We start from the raw sequence: 22,224 nt of genomic DNA, 5'->3' as shown, positions 1-22,224 counted from the left end.
TTTCAAATACCCTGCCCTGGTCTATTAACAAATTTTTAACTGAATAGGACCAAAGTATTTTATATATTTAATTTGATTTAACAACTAATCATCCTCCGCATTCATTATTTTCCCGAGAACAACTATAATCCAAAACTAAATGACGAATGTGGAATCCAAATCCATCCACGTCTTCGATTTTCGGCAATGTGTTCCACGATCTGCAGATTTCTATCGGTCGCAGTAAATTCGTAAAAGAGACAAGTAAACGTAGCAATCGCTCCCCCTTCATCACCCCGGCATGACGGTGCACCGTTGGTTCAGTGGCAGCCATGAGAAGAATGTCGCAAGGTTAAAAAAGTCGCTATCGAAAATTTTGCTCGCATCTGCTAAAGCTGGTCTTTGATAGAGACAAAACGTTGATGAGGCATCGAAGAACACAAATAAAAATAGGGAAGTAGGAAAGGATGTTACAATCTAAAATTACTGTATGCCATTTAGAATTAATAATGATTCATCGAACTGTTACGATGGTGATCTTCTATCATTTTGTCCATACCTTAATTTCTTCCGTTAATTAATCCAAAATACCTCTCTTTTCTTAAAATTTCTTTTCCTGCCGGAGAATAAAAATCATTTTTTGCAATTGTTCAACTTCATTCGCAGCTGTAGTGAATAATTAAGTCGAGCTGATTAAACTACTCCCTTAAAGTTCCAAGCCAAGAAAGTCTCGTTCCAATATGGCTCTTGTAGTTTATATTTCTTCCATCATTAGTTGTAGAATTGCACCACTTGGTTTCCCTCATTATACGACCAAAGCCCTCCAGTTTTCACTTTTTCACTATTCACATTATTTCCTTTTTTTTGGTAATTTTTTTTATTTTCAAAAAGCCGCATCAACCGTAAAAGGTTATTAGCGAAAGTTTATTACAATATATATGGTAGTGTACATATTATAAGGTTAGGTAACATAAAAATTTATCAACTAAAAGAAAAATTACATTTTATGAAATAGGTTAATGTCCTTAAGATATTTGATCGTATTGGTTAAGTTACAGTTTAATATATTTTTAAGTTGACCTGGTTCTTCAGAAATGTTGTTGGTGCTTCGTTCATATGAGTAAAGTGGACAGTCTGTAAGTATGTGTTGGACTATTTTTTGGCATCTACAGTATGACCAATTCTTAGGCGATTTATAACCACCTGTTTTCTTCTTTTTTCTGGAAGTTGGAGCTGGACACCGATAGAGGGTTTAATTACTTTAAAATTTGAATTATTTGAATCCCAGCATCGCTGCCAAACTTCTGTACAGTATTGTTTGATATTAAGGTGGATATCTGTGACTGGAATTTGTTTGATAATATCGATGATAATATCGATGATTTTATCTTAGATAGACTTGTTTGGTGCTTTGGAGCACAGATAATGAATCTGAGATAAACAGAAGATTATTATCTGTATATTTTTGACAAAATTCAAGTGCTTTTAAAATTGCAATAGCTTCACCAGTAAATACGCTGCAAAAAGTAGGTATTCGTATAGCATATTTTTGGTAATTATTCGCGCAATACTTCTTCATTTATAATACGTGTACTCCATGGCATACATAACATTCTACGATATCACCACCATCATTGTTTGTAGAATTTTTAATGATTTTCATTTTGTTTTGTTTAAATTCATCATCATCTTTCCTTGTTGTTATTAGGTCACCACTTTTACTTTTGCATTGGCTGGTGGTTACTTTGAATTATTTTCTGTTGGTGTATACTTTCTTAGAGAATGTTTTGAATTCTTTCTCTCTGTTAAGGTTTTTCATATATTTAAGTTCCTTATTTAAGTTGTTTCACTTTTTTATTATGTATATCTTTTTTTCTTCTCTTCGTTGATCTAGTTCGTCGAGTAAGCATCTTTCTGTAGGCTTAATTTTTTTTATTTTGTTGCATTCTTGTATTTATCGTCAAACCAATGATTTTTACGAGCACAATTTTCTCTTCTTATTTCATCTATTGTTGGTGCTTCAATATCTTCCTTTCTTCTGGTCCAGAATGAGTCTATTTCTTTCTGGTCCTTTTCATCTACATTTAGATTCCTTAGCCATTTGGTGATCGTTTCCGAGTACCGTTCTGCAATTGTTACATCTCTCAGCTTTTGTACATTTCCGTTTGTTTGTTTCTGTTGTGTAGGCTATGCCTTTCTATCTTCTTCTATTTCTTCATCTAACCATTCACGTCCACATCTGAACATAAGCCTCTTTAAGTCTTCCTTTCCAATGTTTTTTATTGTACGCTACTTGTAGCCAATTTTTCCCGGCAGTCCTTTTCAAATCATCTGTCCATCTCATAGGAGGTCTGCCTCTGGGTCTTTTGTGTTGGTATGGTCTCCAGGTTAAAATTGATCTGTGCCATTTGTTTAGATCGCTCCTAGCTACATGTCCAGCGTATTCCCATTTCAACTTTAATGATTTTTGCACCACATCGGTGACTTTGATTTTCTGTCTTATCCATGTGTTTGTTTTCTTGTCCTTAAGTGATATACCTAGCATTGCCTTGAGGTAGAGGGTAGACACTCTTTACGATCCCGGTAAAGACAGGTCTGCTTCAGGGATGCACCCCTGCCCACGCGAGCTCGGCTTTTTCTCCCAATCCTCTTCCGGGAGAGAAACGGATCCTAAGCCCTAAATCCTACCCACCAACCCAGACCTACCCAAATCCTTCCCTTCCCTCCTCAACCCGCACTGGACCAGCGTGAGGAGATAACGGTCCAAACCATCAAGTCAATGTACAGGACAAAAAAAATGCCTTTCTATAGTGGGCATAAAAACTCGCTCTCGGCCTAGTCTTACCTGCATGTCACCAAACACAATCTTAGCGTCATTTCTGGGACATCTCCTGAAAGCTTGCTTTAGGTCTTCGAAGAACTGTTCTTCTAAGTAAGATTCTCAAGCTAAAATAGCAAACGAAATCCCTAAATAAGTTCTGGTTAATTTTAAAGACTCACCTGATCAGTTTTATTGCAGACGAAAGCCAGTCATGTTAAAATTGTAACACAAATGAATATAATGCTAGTAATTGTCCAAACAAATTCATACTAACACCAGGAAACAACAGCTAACCAAGCAGTCAAAAAGGGCAGTGAAAAGAAACAGTTGTTCGTCCGTGTCTATACCAAACATCATTGATCCTGTTTATATGGAAATTGTAGAATGATTAAAATATAAAATTCAGTGCAAGTATCATAAAAAGTAATAATATTGTATATTTCCTTTAAGAAAAAGAAGTATTTACTTATACATCTAAAATAATATACAAAATAATAATGGAATTTTGTATACAAATTGTAAAAATCTTCGCTTCTGTTGCATGTTCCACGACATGTGGTTTTATTTGTTTGCTCCCCAAAGTAATATGTTTGTGATACGCCGCTGGTCGCGCAAACCGCTTAAGCAAGCGATTCTCGTTTTGTTTTACTTATAATACTCGCTTTTTGGATTTTGGTTTTGGCAATGCCTATCTTGCTCTCGTGAATCACAAAACTTATCTTTTTATAAGAGACTATTCTTCTTTCGCCAAGTGATGTCCCCTTTCTCTGTGCCCGAACGACATCCTCTGACGACGAATACAAATTTATGGCATACAGCGACTGTTACATGTAAATTCGCGAACGTTGCCATGGACTAATTAAATGCAAAATTCGGAGACAGAACAATGGGAAGAGCGAAGAGGGAAAAATGCCCTTTGTTTTGAAAATAAATTGGCTGAATTCACTTTGATTATATGCAGAATAGATTATTAACTTCGGGGGCTTCGTTTAAAAAACGGTTGGTGTCACTCAGAGGTCTGATCTAAACGCGCTGTCGTTTGCCGAATCCCTTGACGACTCGTTATCATTAACACAAACTAACGCTTGTTAAGAGATCTGTTCATATCGTAATAACAAACTACTTTTAACAACTACATTATGTGCCATTATAAATAATTTTCTATGCGAAATTGAAAACGATGCAAATTATCAGAGATAGATATAGAAATAACCTTGATAAAAGTTAAACAAGCAATCAAAACACCAAAAAACAAAAAAACTAGAACATCCCGACGAAATAACAAACCAACTTCAAAAAATTAATTAAATACTTCCAGAAAGAGTAGCTTAAAGAAATTTGTAGCAGTTTCGCAACTTTATATAAACATTGTTAAAACAATAGCAGACTTTTTGTTAGTTTTGATTCCCCCCGTATAGTTAGCCAAAATTTCGTTTACAAAAACCCAGACACTATCCAACAATAAACAGTTCTGAATACAATGTTGCAAATAAGAGACTGTTCATTTATACATTATTGTGAACAATAAAGTATAGAAAAATGAGTGTATTTCGTTAAAATTGCAGATCGCTTGGGAAATTATACACCCACGTGTCTCCTCAACTTGACAAAAAAACAACTCTTGAATCAAACGCCGTTTTTCAGGAAGACTAGTTCCAGCTGCCAAGTGAGTGAGTCGTGTTTTGTGTTAAGGGGTGGCGATCGCTACCTAGAAAATACTTTTTGGCTCCTGCCTCTCCAAGAAGACACCGATTGCGCTCCTGCTAGCGCCGGTAGCTCTTATAGAGCTAGGAGTAAGTACTGGTTTTTGTATCGTTGTAGATATTACCGATAACTGAATGTATTTTATTTGTTTATTGATTTTACTTGTTTTAAATTGAGTTTCATATAGTAATTCTTCATTATTATTTGGTTATGATAATATACATACCCAAGATAAAACGGAGCAACCAGCGGGTTTTAGATTAAACATATACATTCTCGTCCCTTTCTGATAGTCTCATATGTTATATAGTAGTCATCGTATGTGTCATCATCATCATCCAGCCTCAAGAGTCCACTGCTGAACATAGGCCTCTTCCTCATGTTTCCAACCCCGTCTATCTTGCGCCGCTCTCATCCAGTTTTTATTGAGTCTTCTTAAATCGTCAGTCCATCTTGTAGGTGGTCGACCGACGCTTCTCTTGTCTTCCCTTGGCCTCCATTCCAATAACCTCTTTGTCCATTGCCCATCTGTCATTCTGGCTATGTGTCCTGCCCATCTCCATTTTAGTCTGGCTATCTTCTCGATGATGTCAGTCACTCCGGTTCTTCTTCATCGTATGTGTAGAAAGCAATAAAATTAAAAAAAAGCCAACTAAGCCTAGTAGGATATATCTCGACCCCCTAGAAACTCCTAAACACGTGAACACATATCCTAACAGATTACTCGAAAAATACAAAAAATAACGAATATACCAAGCATATTTAGAAGAAATAAGTGTTACTGAAAACACTTACAATATTAGCAAAAAATGAGTAGATAACACAGGAAATTATAGACCTGATGAAAGTTCGACGGAAACAAAGAAATAGATATATTAACAAAAACCGCGATCAACAAATTCGTAAAAAGAAAAATTAAGCAAGCCAAAGAATTTTGACTCAGGAACTCTTTCAACTTCCACAAGAAACTTAAATGTTATTATTATTGAAAAATTGTTGTTTGAAAAATTGAATGATGATGATGAATGAAAAATTGAATGTTGTTATTATGAAAAATTGTTATCACGAACAAAAGTGCAAAGAATGGGAAAGATACATAGGTGATCTTTTTGACGATACTTCTCGAGAAAATGCTACACATACACATACACAGAAAGGCAAAACATTCAGACAAAAATAATATAGCACCTCACCAGATCAAATCCCTGCTGAGAAGCTTAGACTTTTGGACGGGAAAAACATTATCTACTGAACCACTTTTACCACAACAAAATTTACAATGAAGGAAAACTACCAGTCACCATACGATTACGAAAGAAAAGCAGGCCCACCAAATGCAGCGACTAGACTAATCAGTTTGATGAGCCACACGCTTAAAATACTTGTACGAACGATTCAAAACTGAGAATTCCTCCTGTGCGAAAGTAGATTGGGTAATAAGCAATTTGAATTTAGAAATAATAAAGCACTAAAGAAATCCAAAAACAATAAAGCACCAGGACCAGGGAACATAAAAATGGAACTGCTGAAATATGGAGGCGCAAGGATAGTATCCTTTATACGAATGTTCAATGATACAAAGTATCAATAAAACCGAAGCAGGAGAGAAGATTCCCGATGAGTGGAATTTATCATACTGTCCTCCATTTTCAAAAAAGGTGACAAAAGTCACCAAATAACTACAGAGAGATCAGTGTAATGCCTTCAATAGCAAGAATCTTTTCATCAGTTATAAAAGAAAAACTAGAACAACACATGGACCATTATAGCGAAGAACAAGCCGAATTCCGAAAAGCCAGATCATGTTTAGATAATATATTCATTATGAGACAGGTGATTGAAAAGAACAAAGAAAAAAACATTGAAACATATATGACCTTTATCGACTTAGAGAAAGCATACGATAGCGTGCTCAGGAAACAACTATGGTAAGCAATGAGAAGAATGCGCGTTAGAGAGAAATGGGTGAATACAACACAAAGACTGTATAAAAAAACACAAGTGCAAATAAAGTTAGGTAATGAAATAACAAAAACAGGGATGTGGTCTCTTACCTACACTTTTTAACATATATATAGATCAGGCTTTGAAAAGATGGTATAGAAAATGCGGAACAATGGGCATACCAGCACAAGAGAATATATTACATTTACTACTTTTCGCAGATGATCAAGTCATTTTTGCACAAGACAGGGAGGATATGGAATATATGATAAGGAAATTAAAGGAAGAATATGAACTTTGGGGACTCAAGATAAATATGTGCAAGACCGAATACTTATGTATTGGACCCGAGGTTGCAGATTTGAACTTAGGTTTAGAAGAAGAGACTATTAAGAGTTGTAAGGCTTTTAAGTATTTAGGGTCAATGATTAGCCGAGATGGTACTTGTATGAAATATATAGAAATGAAAATAGCACGGGGAAAACAAGCCACAAGACCACTTCATGGAGTGATATGGAACAACACTCTAACCAAAAAAAAAACAAAAAGAGGATATTTCAAAGCATAGTGATGAATATTACCCTATATGGAGCGGAAGTATGGCCAATGACAACAACAATCCGAAATAAAATAAGAACAGTTGAACTGGACTTTATGAGAAGATGTCTACAAATCACAAGAGCGGATAGAATAAGAACGGAGGAAATATGGAACAGAATGGAAGTAAAATGCTCAATTACAAAAAAGTTGGAAAACAGAGCCCTGCAGTGGTACGGGCATGTACAAAGAATGCCAGAGCATAGGTGGCCGAAAAGAATATTAAACTGGGACCCGCCGGGAAGAAGACGGAGAGGAAGACCTGCTACAAGATGGAAAACATACGTCGGAAATGCTATGATCGATAGAGACCTCAGAGAAGGTGACTGGGAGAATAGAGTGCTGTGGAGGACGAAAACGGCGAACTCATAATGGGAAAAGCCGAAGAAGAAGAAGAAGAAGAATTTAGAAATAATCTACGAACTAGAGAGGCACTATTTTGTATACGTGTTTTTTTACAAAAAAGGTGCTAGTTCCAAAAACAACGTTTATGTTTTTTCATCGACTTCGAGAAGGCACTCGTCCGAGTACAACACGACACACTTTTAGATTGCCTGCAGGTAGCAGGACGTGACCACTACCATATAAGACTGCTAAAATACTTATATTACATTCAAGTAGACTCTATCCAATTGAAGATAATCGTACTGAGAAACTACCCATCAAACGTGGAGAAAGACAGGGTTGGTTTTTGTCACCCAGTCTTTTTAATCTATACCCTAAAGAAATTTTTAGGGATGCTTTAGATAACAGACAACAAGGTGGAAGACTAAACAGTAAGACAATTGTAGAACCGTTTATATATCAGGTACAACCCTGCAGTTTGCGTCGTAGGTCTTTCCTTTAGTTGTCTCTATGTATATCTCTAAGTTAATTAATTAGTTAAATTCTTAAATCAAATTTTTTAACTATTTAACAGCCTGAACTAATACAAAAACCTAAACTACGATTGAATAACGTTAATAAAAAATTAAACGTTACCATATGGGCGCTGAAAAATGTGAACCACGTCGTCGCGCAGAAGAATTCGTAAGGTGTAAAAAGTACATAACCTCTCTTTTATAATACCTCGCCTACCCCGCTATTAGCGATACTGAAAAATAAGGAAAATTAATGGAAATTTCGTATGTAGCATCATCACAATTTCGACGATATTACATTTCAAATCAATTCGACAAAATTATGCCTAATTACGTATAATGATGGAGCCATTTGCGAGACCCTCTGAAATTAGCCACACATTTACAGTTTATTGGCAGATACCTCTTTTTTGTTTGGTCGTTTTTTTCGCTCTTTGTGCACTTCTTTTGTGCTAAAGTCGAAGATCATCTTAGAGAATGATGGTGTCAAAAGGGGACTGAGAAATCACGTGGAAAATACATGTCCTTAGTTATTTATGACTGATTATATTTATTATTTAAATTTGTAACAGTTCAATAGTTATTTAGGTATTGTTAGCCATGTTTTATTTAATTAAAAAAAAACGTTTTAATTCTTTAAATCAGAAAGTTTTGCTTTTTTGAATATCTTTTAAATAAATAATGTACCAAATTGTAATGGCGGTTTATGGCGGATATAGCTATCATCCAGCTTTGTCCTTTGACATTATTGGAAATGTTATTTTTAACTCTCTTAGCTATGATTATTGCCATTTTGACCTTAAAAATGAATATTTAGGTTCAGTCGTCTGGGACATGATTATTGATGAGACAGATGTAAATAATAGCGTTGATAAATTTTTTGAAGTGTTAGATTCCTGTATTAATCTGTTTCTACCAAAAACTAGATACAGAAACTCAAAATTTCCGAAATGGTACACTCCTCATTTAAAACATATATTATTTCAAAAGAAGATTGCTCATGCAAAATACAAAATGACAGGATCTAAGAAGGATTATGATCTTTTTTCTAATTTGCGTCAAGAATTTAGGGATTGTTACAAAACATGCCATCAGATTCACCTAAATAATTTACAAACTGCTATGTGTGAAAAAATATTTTTGGAATTATGTAAATAATAAAAGAAAATGTTTTGATTTGCCAAACAAAATGAAATATGAGAATATAATTTCTGATAATTCCCAAAGTATAGCAAATTTGTTTAGTAATTTTTTTAATTCAGCCTATGTTCCTAGTAATACAGATTATCCAGCTGTAACCTCTGATAATAGTCTTTGTGTTGAAATTTGTGATATAACTGTATCAGATGTATTTGAATTTATATCTAAGATTGATCTAAAAGTAAGTTGTGGACCTGATAATATATCCCCTTTGTTCTTATTTAATTGTAGATTTCTTGTGAGTTATATTTTACAAAAAATATTTAGTTTATCATTGAGCTCAGGTGTCTTTCCAGAGATATGGAAGAGAAGTTACCCCAGTCCATACCGGTGCAACAACACTTTATTGACGATATAGAACATGTAAATAGATTCACATACCTAGGAATGGATCTTGTCGCAAGCAATGAAGAAGAACCGGAAATAAATAGAAGGCTTGTGCTGGCAAATAAAGCCTATTTCGCGATGGGCCACATATTCAAATCGCGGGACGTACACCAGAAAACAAAACTCCGGGTCTATAAAACAATAATCAGGCCCATAGTAAGTTATGGTTGTGAAACATGGGTGGTAACACAGAAATCTGATGTGTTTGAAAGAAAAATATTACGTAGGATCCTGGGCCTAATAAGTGAAAACAACAACTGGCGAATTAGGTATAATAGAGAAATATACGAGCAATATAGCGAACCAACTCTAGCACAACATACTAAACTGCAGAGATTACGGTGGGCAGGGCACGTGGTCCGCATGCATGAGAATAGAATCCCCAGAAAATTATTAAATGCAAGAATGCAGGGAAAAAGACCTGTTGGAAGACCTAAAAAGAGATGGGAAGACGAAGTCGATGAGGATGCCAGGAACTGCCTGGGAACGCGTTCATGGAAAAGAACAGCGGTAAATCGAGATGATTGGAGAAGCCTGTTGAAGGAGGCCAGGGCCCGATTTGGGCTGTAGCGCCATTGGATGGATATAGGTGGTAACAGTGAAAATATTGAAAACTACCGAGCTATATCTAAAATTTTAGTTTTTGCCTAATCTTTTGAAGGGATTGTAACTGCAAAACTTGGTCAATTATTCAAACCTACTTTAATGCCCGACCAACATGGTTTTATTCCAGGACGTTCTACTACTACCAATCTTTTAGTTTTACAAACATTTTTGTTGGATACTCTTGAAGGGAATGACCAGGTTGATGCTATATACACCGATTTTTCGAAGGCATTCGATAGAGTTAATCATACTGTCCTAATCTCTAAACTTAATAACGCTGCTTTACATGAAAGATTATCAGGCTGGAAGGAGAGCTATCTCACAGATAGAACTTAAGTTGTAAAAATTAACAAATTTTTGTCATCTACTATCAATGTAACCTCTGGTGTTCCATAGGGTGGACATTTATCTCCTCTGCTTTTTAATTGTTTTGTAAATGAAATAAAAAATTGTTTTTATCGTAATAATTTTCTTCTCTATGCTGATGATCTAAAAATTTATAGTCATAAAAAATTCCAATGACTGTAGTTTATTACATAATGATTTAAGTAGATTATTGGATTGGTGTAACTTAAATGCTTTGAATTTGAACACAAATAAATGTAAGGTAATGCGATTTTGTAAAAACAAACATCCGATTTCATTTGAATATCATATTCTACCGAATATTTTAGAGGTAATCACAACCTTTACGGATCTTGGGGTAATTTTTGACCCTACAGTAAACTTCAGGGACCTTTTTTTTTAACGTTTCTAATAGATCCATGAAACTTTTAGGTTTCATGAAACTATTGAGAATACCTGTAAATGAAATTGAATACATTGTTTTGCACCCTTTCCTTAAATTGCCTACTCTTGAAGAAAGGCGAATATTGCTAGATGTATCATTTATATATATATATATATATATATATATATATATATATATATATATATATATATATATATATATTGTTATGATGTATTGTTTGTTAATGATGAGCAATGAGTATTTTTAATAATATAATATATAGGGTTTTTATCGCGGTTCTCAAAGAATTAGTTTGTAAGTACTTTTTTAAATTATCTTTATTAGATCTACTATGAAACACACATATATATCTAACCTAGCCAATGTAAATTTAAAATAAACTATCTTTAAATTGAAATTCTTATGAAACTAATTAAATTCTATAGACAATGTAAAATTTAAACAAACTATCTTCAAAATTGAAATTGTTATGACACTAACTAAATTATATTAACAAAATTTTGTACCTTTCTGTCACTGAATGCCTAAATGAACTGTATTCCACTATATAGATTCTAATCACTACTCAATGTCTTCCTGCTTCGGTTATCCTTGTTTTTGTGAAATTACTTTTTCCAATTATCAGCTTCCACCAATTTAAAATATATTTCTTCTTAAGCATTTATAAACCACCAAGCAAAACCAGCAAACAGCATTTATATTTATTCTTCTTTTCAGTATACCAATATCCAATCACCAAATATATTATATATTTATTCTTCTTTTCAATATACCAATATCCAATCACCAAATATATTATATAATTTTAATATTCAATTAATACTTCTTCCATTATACAATCACCATTCATACATAACATAATTTTTAATCTTCAATAATATTTTCTTTATACTGTTTCCTAATCTTCATTTAACTCCCTATATTGAACAATTGGACCTTCTGACTTACTGATTGACTGACTCTAACTAACTTTCATACTAAAACTCGCTATCATAGTAACTGTAACTCATAACTGATGCCTTGAATCCAAATCACCGGGTATTTATACCTTTTTCCATGTTCCAGAATCATCTGGTAAGAAATCCTATTCGATTTTGTTCTATTTCTTCTATATGGATGTTCTGGAAACAGTATATGTTCGATCCACAGACATAACCATTATTCCAGAATGTTCCACCGTAAACAAAGGTCATCTTTGGTGATCTGGAGAATTCCTTACTTTTTTATCGAGAATTTTGTCGACATTTAGGCTTTTCAGATCAGAATATACACTTAAATCAGTAACTTAACATTCTAATTTAATAAACTACACATTTTAAACAACATATTATTATAACCCCACTTTATATTCGCAACCATTCCTTAAAATGTCACTTGGAGAGTATGTATATCTGGTTGCCTAATCACATGGCTCACTTAAATATATTTACAACATTATAATTATAAAAAAATACTTTTTATATGCTAATTTCTTAAAAATGCCCTCACATAAATAATTTTTATAAAATTCTCTAGTATATAACTTATTAAAATAACCAAATACTTTTAATATCTAATATTATCTAGTATATAACTTGTAAATTAACCTTTCAAACACTATTTTTCTTTCTCCTATATTCTATTCATTTCAATATATATAAATTAATACGAGGATGCATTGATGCTAGTGCTCTTTTGGAAAAGATTTACTTCCGTACTCCCTGTAGAGACATCAGATCCCAAGACTTATTTTATTTAGAATTTTATAATCGAACTTATACTGTAAATAAACCCTTACAGAGAATGTGTAGAAATGCAAGCAAATTTAATAGTAATGATTTTTTTCATTTATCATTAAGTACTATTAAGAATAAGATCGAAAATACCTTTTTATGTAATCACATTGTGCTTTATTAGTTTAAGCTAAATTTAAGTTGATTTGTAAAAAAAATGACAAGTCCGTAAATAAACATTACATTTCATTAAAGGTGTATTTTTCAAGCAGTTAAATCTATTAGCAAATAGACGACGAGAAATTGGAAGACAATAATTGGTTTTCCAGTTGATTTCCTTAATGGGAACATAATTTTCCCTACTTAAGTTGTTTTGAATATGATATCACCTTTATAATGGGGATCGTGTTAATTTTTTAGTTTATATATCAAAAGTTTCTACCGTTGCAATATCTAGATAATGAATAGAGTAGTTCTGTAGCAAACTCTGTATTTCTTTAAGCGAAAAAAATCATTAGGTCATATTCCCATATATATAAACGTATTCTTGCCATTTCATACTCTAAATGGGATATGCAGAATAGAAATTTCCTGGTATTTAAATAACCTAACCGAACAAATAATTTTTCTGCGATATTTAACTGCGGCGACCAGTCTCTGACTTTGTTTCTTCTTCTACGTGAGGAAATGGAATGTTGGCGAGTTGTGCTATTAGCCTTTCGAAAAGAATTTAATACAGCAGGTTTACAAAATTCGTTACTATCCATTGTTTCGGATTTACATACTTCATTAGATGCGTATTTTAGGAATCCCACAAAGGTTAATTGTTGCTGCGACTGCATTTCTTGACTCGCCGCCAAAGACAAGACTACCAGCGGCATTTGTATCGTGCCATTAAGTTCATAAGTTTTATAACGATTGTTCATATAAACTTTTCAGAAAATCAGAGAAACAGTGCCGGAAAACAAAGTCCGATACGCTTGCATTGTTGATTAAAGCCGTCGAAAAAACTATTCTCACACGGTGGCAATCTTCAGTTAACTCATTATAATATACAAAGTAGAACCACACAATATTAATTCCAATTTTCTTGGAACGGGCTTTTGTGACTAGGTGAGTATTAATATATACGGATATTTTGGGTTTTGTAGTCAAATACTGGCCTTTAAGTAAAACTTTTTAAGGTTTGTTAATCTTTCGAGTTTATTTAACTCTTTCTCAATAGATACAAAAAATGGAAACAAAAAACTACATTAGACAATAAAGTTATTGTATCTTCAACAGGCTTGCCGTTGTGAGGATGTTACTATAAAATTAGCAGAATTACTTAACATTTGACTTTTTATTAATTTGCATTTCTTTTCTCTTAAGTTCTCCCTCTTAAATAGCCCTTCTCCAACACTCTAACTTCTCCTGCAACATTTCTTTGTTTTTCTGTACTAACACGATATCATCAGCAAAGAGCCATTGATCAAGAGCCTCGTCCCTTACTTTCTCTGTCAGTACATCCATAACAAGATTAAACAGATAAGGAGTCAGTAAAAAACGATACAAACCAAACGTCACTGTAAAAATTTCGGTCAATCCAACAGCAATCCTTACTTTGGTGTACGCTTCCTCATACATATATCCTTCACGAACCTTACGTACTGCTCAGGAACCCTCTCGTACATCTCCATAGTTCTTGTTTAGAAACTTTGTCGTACGCCTTCTCAAGATATATTAATATCAAATGTAGCTCTCTTTTCTTCTCGCTGTATTTCTCTATTAATCGTCTAAGCGCAAACAAGGCATCCGTTATCCTCCTTCCTGGCATAAACCCAAACTGTTCTTCTCCTACCGATGTCTCCTTAACTTCTTTATCCTTAACCTTTGTTCTACAGTTCTCTCCCAAATTTTCATTGTGAGCGACATTAAATTTACAGTTCCGACAGTCTTGAATGTCCCCTTTATCTTTATATAATAATACCATCACATTCTCTCTCCATGTTAAATATTAAACCCTTCCTCTCCTAGAGCCTTCCAAACCTCCACAGGTATTCCATCAGTTCCCACTGTCTTACCGTTCTTCGTACTATTTAACGCATCGACAACTTCATCTCTCGCCATTACTGGTATTACATTTTCATTTGAGATCCCGCATATTATGTATTTCCTCTGGTGTTTTTCATTTAGCAACTTACAAACGTACGCATACCATTTTTGCTTTACTTCAGCGTCAGTTCTTAATACTCTTCCATTCGCACTCTTAATCTGCCGCACGTGGGTCAAGTCCTTTGATGACTTGTCCCTTGCTTTAGCAATGCTGTATAACCTTTTCATCTTCTCGGGTGTTTTTAACTTTTTAACTACAGCTGTGCAGGCCATACCTACAGCGCACTTTGCTTCCTTCTTTTTTACGTTGTGTACATCCTTATCTTCCTCCCTTTTAGACCTGTTATACCTCTTTCTTGCCTTTTTCTTCTCCCTAACCTTCTGTTGCACCTCATCGTCGTTCCATCACCAAGTTTCTTTGTCTCTAGGAGGCCGTTTACCAGATGTTTTTTCTACCACTTCCTCTCGCACTCGCATAACTTTACTTTTGAATTCCCACCAGTCATTTACTGTTTCTTTTTCCTCTAACACCTCCTTTAGCACTTTACTCTTAACGACTATTGCCAAATCCTTATCCTTTATCTTCCACTACTTTACTTTCTGGTGTCCTTTCCGCCTCACCTTTATCTCCATATCCACCATCACCGGTCGATGTTGCCTAGCTACATACTCACCTTTTATCACTTTACAGTTCGTAACCTCTTTTAGCTGACTTCTTTTATACTGTACAAAATCTATCTGAGTTTCCCTTCCTCCGCTACTATAGGTAATATATTGTCTTTAGTCTCCATAAAGAACGTATAAATGACAACCAAATCCCATGCCACTGCAAAGTTAACCACACTATTTCCCTTATCGTTTCTTATTTCCATCTCCAAACCTCCATAAACTCTTTCTATTCCCGCTCTTACTGTACTAATGTGTCAATTCAAATCACCTCCAATAAAACACTTGTCTACAGGAATCTCGAGCATCCCGCAATCAAGGACACTTCAAAATTCTTTCTTTTCCTGTTCTTCACACCCTACCTGTGGGGCATAAAAACATGTGATGTTTACGTTGGTATTACTTGTATTCAGTTGGACACTCATTATTCTATGACTTCTTCTGGTTACCCTTACAAGAGGTTACTTCCATTCGATCTTCTCCATTTCTGCCCTGACTATTTTATATTAACTTATATGCATCTCCAAGATCTCTTGACTTATTACGTTTCCAACCAGTTTCCTGCACACAAAGCACACCAGTTTCATGCAATTTCCTCTGCATGAAACGGGTGAGCTCACTTCCTTTACCCGTCATGCTTAGGACGTTGAGAGTTGCAACTCTTAAGACTAGATTCTTTGACTCCTTTCGTCCTCTAAGAGGATGCTCTAGCTCACTTTCCGCAGGGGTCAGGCGAAGGAGCAACTTACGGGGAACGCCCTAGCCTCTAAAAACTATTTTACTATATAAGGTTTTTACTGTTGGATCCCCTTCCTGACGCAAACGTTCCTCTTTATTCGGGCTTGGGACCGGCACTAATAGTTACAGAGCTACTCAATTTACCCAGCAACTACCAAGGCGGAGTTCCGCCAGACTTTTCTTTTCTTTTTATCCTATCTAAATTGAAAACAAAACCATATTTTCTTAATCATAACTTCCCCTGTCCTCCACAAAGTTTCCGTGTAAATTAAAAATTTATAGAAACTTATATAGTTTCTATAAATCAGTCACAATCTCAATCAATTTTATAGCAAGTCAAAGAGGTTGTGAAAAAGACCATTGTTAGAGCAGGGTTCATTGTTAGATTTATTTATATAAAACAAACATAGGAGAAATTTAAAAGTCACTTCTTGAGAACTGGGTATGTGATTTTGACGGAATGAAAATGATTGGTTGACAGAAGACTGGTGGAAGGAGATTTTTGATTTACTTTGACTTTGAGAAGAGAAGAATTTGGTTATCTGTAGCTGATTTTTGAAATAAAAATATCCGATTCTGACAAGTGAACTAGAACCGGCAGTTCAGAATAGTGTAAAAATAATTTTGTAAGTAAGAGTTTAAAAAGTGGTAGCAGTTCTTGCCTAGGAATGCTGATTGGAAACAAATTTTGCAGTATTTGTAAGTACAAATAAGTTTATTTTTTATCAGGAAAGCCAAAGACAGGGATATTTTGACAGCCAAAAGAGATAGGAAGTATTGGTAATACGTTTGATCAAGATTCTTTGTAAGCAGAACAAAAGGGTGTTAGCTGGAGAGTACTGATAAAGGAACATTTCGATACTAAATTTAAATGTAAAGAAAACAGGTATATTTTAGAGTTAAAATAATTTTTTATTTACAGGATACAGTATATGTAACTAGAATTTTTGAGAAAACTAACCCACACCAACAGATATTTAAATTATCACTAAGCATCAACATAAATATTAACAAGGGAAATAATAAATTATTATATGATAGAGCCAAAAACACTTGCTTTAACGAAAATTTACCAAAAATAAACCTGCTAACAAAAATTGATTACTCATTGTCATTTATAAAAAAAAAATTCACAAGACTGAAGAAAGGGAACTAAAAAACACCATAAGCAATACAGAAACGCTCACAAGAAGGTATTTAAAGATGACATTAATACCATATAGAAAGGGCTTATCAGAAAAATTAAAAAGAATAGGAAATAAATACAACATTCACAACAGCCAAAACACTGATATTTATCCTGTCCAAAACCGAACCAAACAACACACAGGAGAGATCAAAGAACAATCTCAGTATATTAATTATAATTAACATTAATTCTCATTACAATCAATTGTTGCTTAATATCATATAAAATTTATATCGTATTTAATACAATATTAGTTTAAAATTTATTTCGTTAGTCAATTACGCCAAGTGCTATAAATGATAAATTTACCACATTAACCTATTAATCTAAATAGTGTCGAATTTTATAAGGTTTTTCTAAACTTTCAGAAGGCTGAAATTTCTCAAGGAAGTACCAGGAGAAGCACGTAAGTATCCGTTATATAGAGTCTTTATTACGTAGCCGTAGCGTGTATCAACGACAAAAAATCCGCAACTAAACCATCCGACTAGTATATATCTAGATTCTATACTATTTAGTGTTGTACGAGCACTATTGATATGTCAATTACATGAAACTAGTTCACGAGAGTTTGAATTTGTTACTGGGGAAGGAAGTATTTGGTACAGAATTTTATGTGCTCTCTCAGAATAACATTATTTTCGTGATGTCAGGTTTTGCATAGCACGTGTAGGTATCCGCCAAGGAGGTAGATTATGTCATTTCTCGGAGGAAATTATTACAATAAAAGGTTTTGAAAAAAAATGCAATAATGAAAATTTTATGTAAAGTACTTTATATATTATTCCATATATTGTTATATTCTTTCCACAGTTATCCATTTATGGGTTTTTCTTCGCAGTTAGTCAGTTGGGTTAATTTCTTTGTATCTACTTCAAATTCATCTATCCATCAATGTCCTGGCATCGCACTTTTTTTTACATTTTATTAACTGATATTCTCTTCACATACACCAGCTGGCTTATTAGGTGTAAATTTACTATCTTAGTTATACGATTTTCTTCGTTCTTTTAAAGTTCTTGGTTTGTTCTTTTGGCTTTTTATTTGTGTCTTAATTACCTTTCTAATTATAAATAATATAACATTAACAATATTGACTGCAGCAGCTATACAAAAAAATTTTCATAAATATCAACCATAATCTGTTAAAATTTGCTCCTCTCATCATTTTTTCTAAACTTTCTTCTTACAAATTAAAAGGGAAAATCCCAGTGGTCGATGTTATAGGATAACTTTAACCCATTTATGCATAGAACTATTTTGAATTATTTTTTTAACGTTAAGTTGGGTTATGTCAACTTTTATTTTAGCTGGAGCTGAATAACTTTGTACTTTTTGAATTGGTGCTATTCCAGCTTCATTTGAGAGCAAATTCACAATGTTACTATCATTCCAATGCAGGGCTATTATGTTTTATCCTCTGTTAGGTGGCTCTCGTATGCTCCTCTCTCTATTTTTTCATTTCATCTTTGCTTAGAGTGAGCAGTTTTCCATTCTATCCGTTTAACTACCTGTTGCTCCAAAATTCATCTCTTGTAACTTTTCCATTAACTTTACGCTCCTAAAAAAGCGTAGATCTTTAAAATTTTCTGACAAACAAATTGCCAATGTCAGTACAATAGACTCTCCTGTGCCATATTTATTATTACCGTCAGTTTCAGCCGTTCTTCCTTTTTTCCTTAATACATATCTAAATTCACGCAAGATCCGCTAGTTGTAACTAAGACCTAGACTTTGTAACCAAAGCGAATTAGCTATCTCTTTATATGTTACTTACAACCGTGCCTCACAAAGAAGGGAACCATAAATCCATCAATGGAAAAATTGATAGGTGGTATAGGAGAAATTTACCAAAGATATGGAATACGACGTCTATGGATCCCAGAAAAAGTGTGGAAGATGATAAGGAGACAAAAAACAGAAATTAATAAATTTGTACGCATAGATAACATTACAGAGGAGCAATGGACTGAGCATTTCACAAAATTATATGGAGAAGGAGAAGAAGAGAACAGAGAAAGAATCATTAACGAAACTCACGATAGAGTATTAATATCAGAAGAAGAGCTACAAGAACGAATAAAAAAATTAAAAAACAGAAAAGCACCTGGTCCAGATAAGATAAACAATGAACTTCTAAAATATGGAGGAACAACACTACGCAAATGGCTCCTAAAATTATTCGTCGATATAATAAATACCGGAGTCGTACCAGCGGAATGGAAGGAAAGTCTCCTGCTACCGATACGTGAAAAGGGAGACTCGAGAAATCCTGAAAATTATAGAGGTATTAGTCTGATGAATAGCACATTAAAATTGTTAACGGCAGTCATAAAAGATAAAATCGAGGAAAAAGCGAACATGGCAGATGAACAGCAAGGCTTCCGGAAGAACCGCAGCACAATAGACGCAATTTTTATTATCAGACAACTAATAGAGAAGCCTATTGAATATGGAAAACCAGCATACATGTGCTTTGTAGATTTAAAAAGTGCTTTTGACAGGGTGAAGCGAAATGACATCTTAAATTTATTACACGCTGAACAAATAGACCATCAGATAATAAGGACAATTAATGAAATTACCAAAAACAACAAGACCAGAGTTATAACGCCAACAAGGGAAACAGAATGCATAGAACTAAAAGAAGGAATCCACCAAGGAGACTCGCTCAGCCCATTGTTATTCAATATGGTGATGAATCAAATAATTCACGAAGCACGAAAACGACACGGATACCACATGGGAGTACATAAAATCACGATACTATGCTATGCCGATAATGTAGTACTAATTGCTGATAACGAAGATGACCTACAAAGGCAACTCTAGTAAAAACTATCCTATCATGTATTTTTAAATCAAGTATACAGAAATCAAAGAATTGATCATTTTAGAAGGAATTTTATTTTGACAAAGGAGCAAAAATTCTTGACATCACCGAAACGTTCCAAGCATTAAACTGTATTAAAACCATCATCGGCTATTGTCTCAATCGTAAAAATTTACCGTTAACCTCGGGCATTTATCGTAACAGAAAAATTTCTTATCGGAACCCGGTCCTGCTCGGTCACTTTCCGAGAGGATATGTTCATGATGGAATTTAATTTGACAGAGTTCGAGATACACCATGTTATTAATACTGTTTTATCTTAATTGAAGCTATGTTCTTACACCGAAAGCCCAACTATGTTGCTTAATAGCTCCATTCCTTTAAATTTGGTTTAGATATATAATTATTTCGAAATGGTCCATAAAACTCTGCATTCCGGGCCAGCACAAGAGACTTAAGTGCCTTTACTCCGGCATAAGTTACCAATGGCGGAACGACTAACGTCTTCTTAAATAATCCCAAGTTTTATTCGGCAAAAAATATATAATCAAGTGTGTATATTTAAGTATAGTAGAAAAAAACTTGGAAGCACTTAAACTAACTGAGTAGAAAACTGTAGAAAAATATCGGGAAAATGTAAAAATCAAACAGACAACAAAAAAATGTATTGATTACAGAGAGCAAGAAGCAGAGAAATCTTGGATAACAGTGGAGATCTTTAATGGAAAAACATCGTATAGCTAAATTAAATAATAACACAGCCTAGTATAATACAAGCAGGGATATACAAAATAAAATTCATTATCATCATCTTTGGCTCAATTTTTTGTAGATCCTGGTCTGCGCCAAGATTCGTCGCCATTCTATTCAATTTCTAGCGACTTGTTGCCATCTTCTGATCCCTAAGTCGACCTCAACTCCATTCAAGCACCTAATGCGCAGTAGACAAGCGAAGAAATTAAAAGTCAAAGTAAAATTAAGCAACTTAATTAATTACTTAGCCCATTTAATTTCCATGGCATTTATAGATTATTAAAAAGGCTCATTGCATCAAATATCAAGTAATGATAGACACAATACAAACTTAACAAAGACTCGATGCCATTGATCTCCAAATTATTCAGAATATACATTGAAATCAATCGGCAAAGCTACCGATTAACAACTCACGGTTAACTCAAGAAATGAAAATAGGAAATGTGGTATGTGAGTGCTGTATCTCACACACGATTCAACGTTAATTCTTCTTCTTGGTGTGTCTGTTCTTGACGAATGTTAAGGATCATCATGACAATCTTTATCTTGTCTGAAGCAGCGCGGAAAAGCTGCGCAGATATTGTGTTAAAACAGGTTCTGAGATTCTTTAACCAGGATGTTCATCTTTCTTCTGGATCTCACAGCAAGGCTTGTAGGAGGGCATATCTAGATTCGTTTGGCATCATGTGTCCAAAGTACTGTAACTTTCGTGATTTTATGGTGGTCAGTACCTCTCAGTTCTCCTTAATTTATCTGAGAACCTCATCAATGCCTGTAATCTTCTGCACATATTTTCGTTCAATGTTCATGATTTTCATGATTCAACACCATAAAAAAGGACAGAGAAGACATAGCATTGCTGCATTCTTACTTTCACACCAAGAAGAAGGTTGTGGCTCTTGAAAAAAGCCCTCATCCGGTTCAAGGTGGACCTAATTTTTATTATTACGGTGTCGAGGTAGTTGTAGTGCATTACTTTTTCTACTGGGGTTTGGTTGACGTAGAAATGATCTTCTGATATCTTTTTCTTGCTCATTATCATGGTCTTGGTCTTCTTTACGTTTATATTAAGTCCATATTGTTGACTGTAATGCATGATTTTGTTAATAGGAACTTGTAGATCTTCTATGTTGTCCGCAAGACTATGGTATCATCTGCATACCTAATGTTGTTTAACCGGTACCCATTTAGCAGAATGCCTTTTTCAATTTCGCACAATAGCTTTTTTATACCTTATTTTATACATTTTATATGAACGTCTGTTTTATTTTGAACATCATTGTTAATGAACTCCTGTAAATATAATTATTTATTGGTAACTCTATTACTTTAATACCTTTTCTTTTAACCATCTATCACATTTTTGGAATATACTGACGAAGAGACT

General features: G+C 34.1%; 1 protein-coding gene across 1 annotated transcript; it reads right to left on the bottom strand.

Moving 5' to 3' along the window:
• Window positions 1–14,203: 14,203 nt before the first annotated feature.
• LOC140437283 (uncharacterized) lies at window positions 14,204–14,533 on the bottom strand. Its single transcript, XM_072526717.1, has one exon. It carries the CDS (start codon window positions 14,531–14,533, stop codon window positions 14,204–14,206), a length of 330 nt encoding a protein of 109 aa, XP_072382818.1.
• Window positions 14,534–22,224: the final 7,691 nt, after the last annotated feature.

This window comes from Diabrotica undecimpunctata, chromosome 1, assembly GCF_040954645.1.
Source record: "Diabrotica undecimpunctata isolate CICGRU chromosome 1, icDiaUnde3, whole genome shotgun sequence".
NCBI lineage: Eukaryota > Metazoa > Arthropoda > Insecta > Coleoptera > Chrysomelidae > Diabrotica > Diabrotica undecimpunctata.
Note: the sequence above shows the minus strand (reverse complement) of the source record. Positions and strands in the feature narration are given on the sequence as shown.

Coding starts and splice junctions, on each gene's coding strand:
- LOC140437283 (XM_072526717.1), bottom strand. CDS start 14,533: ATGGTATTATTATATAAAGATAAAGGGGACATTCAAGACTGTCGGAAC.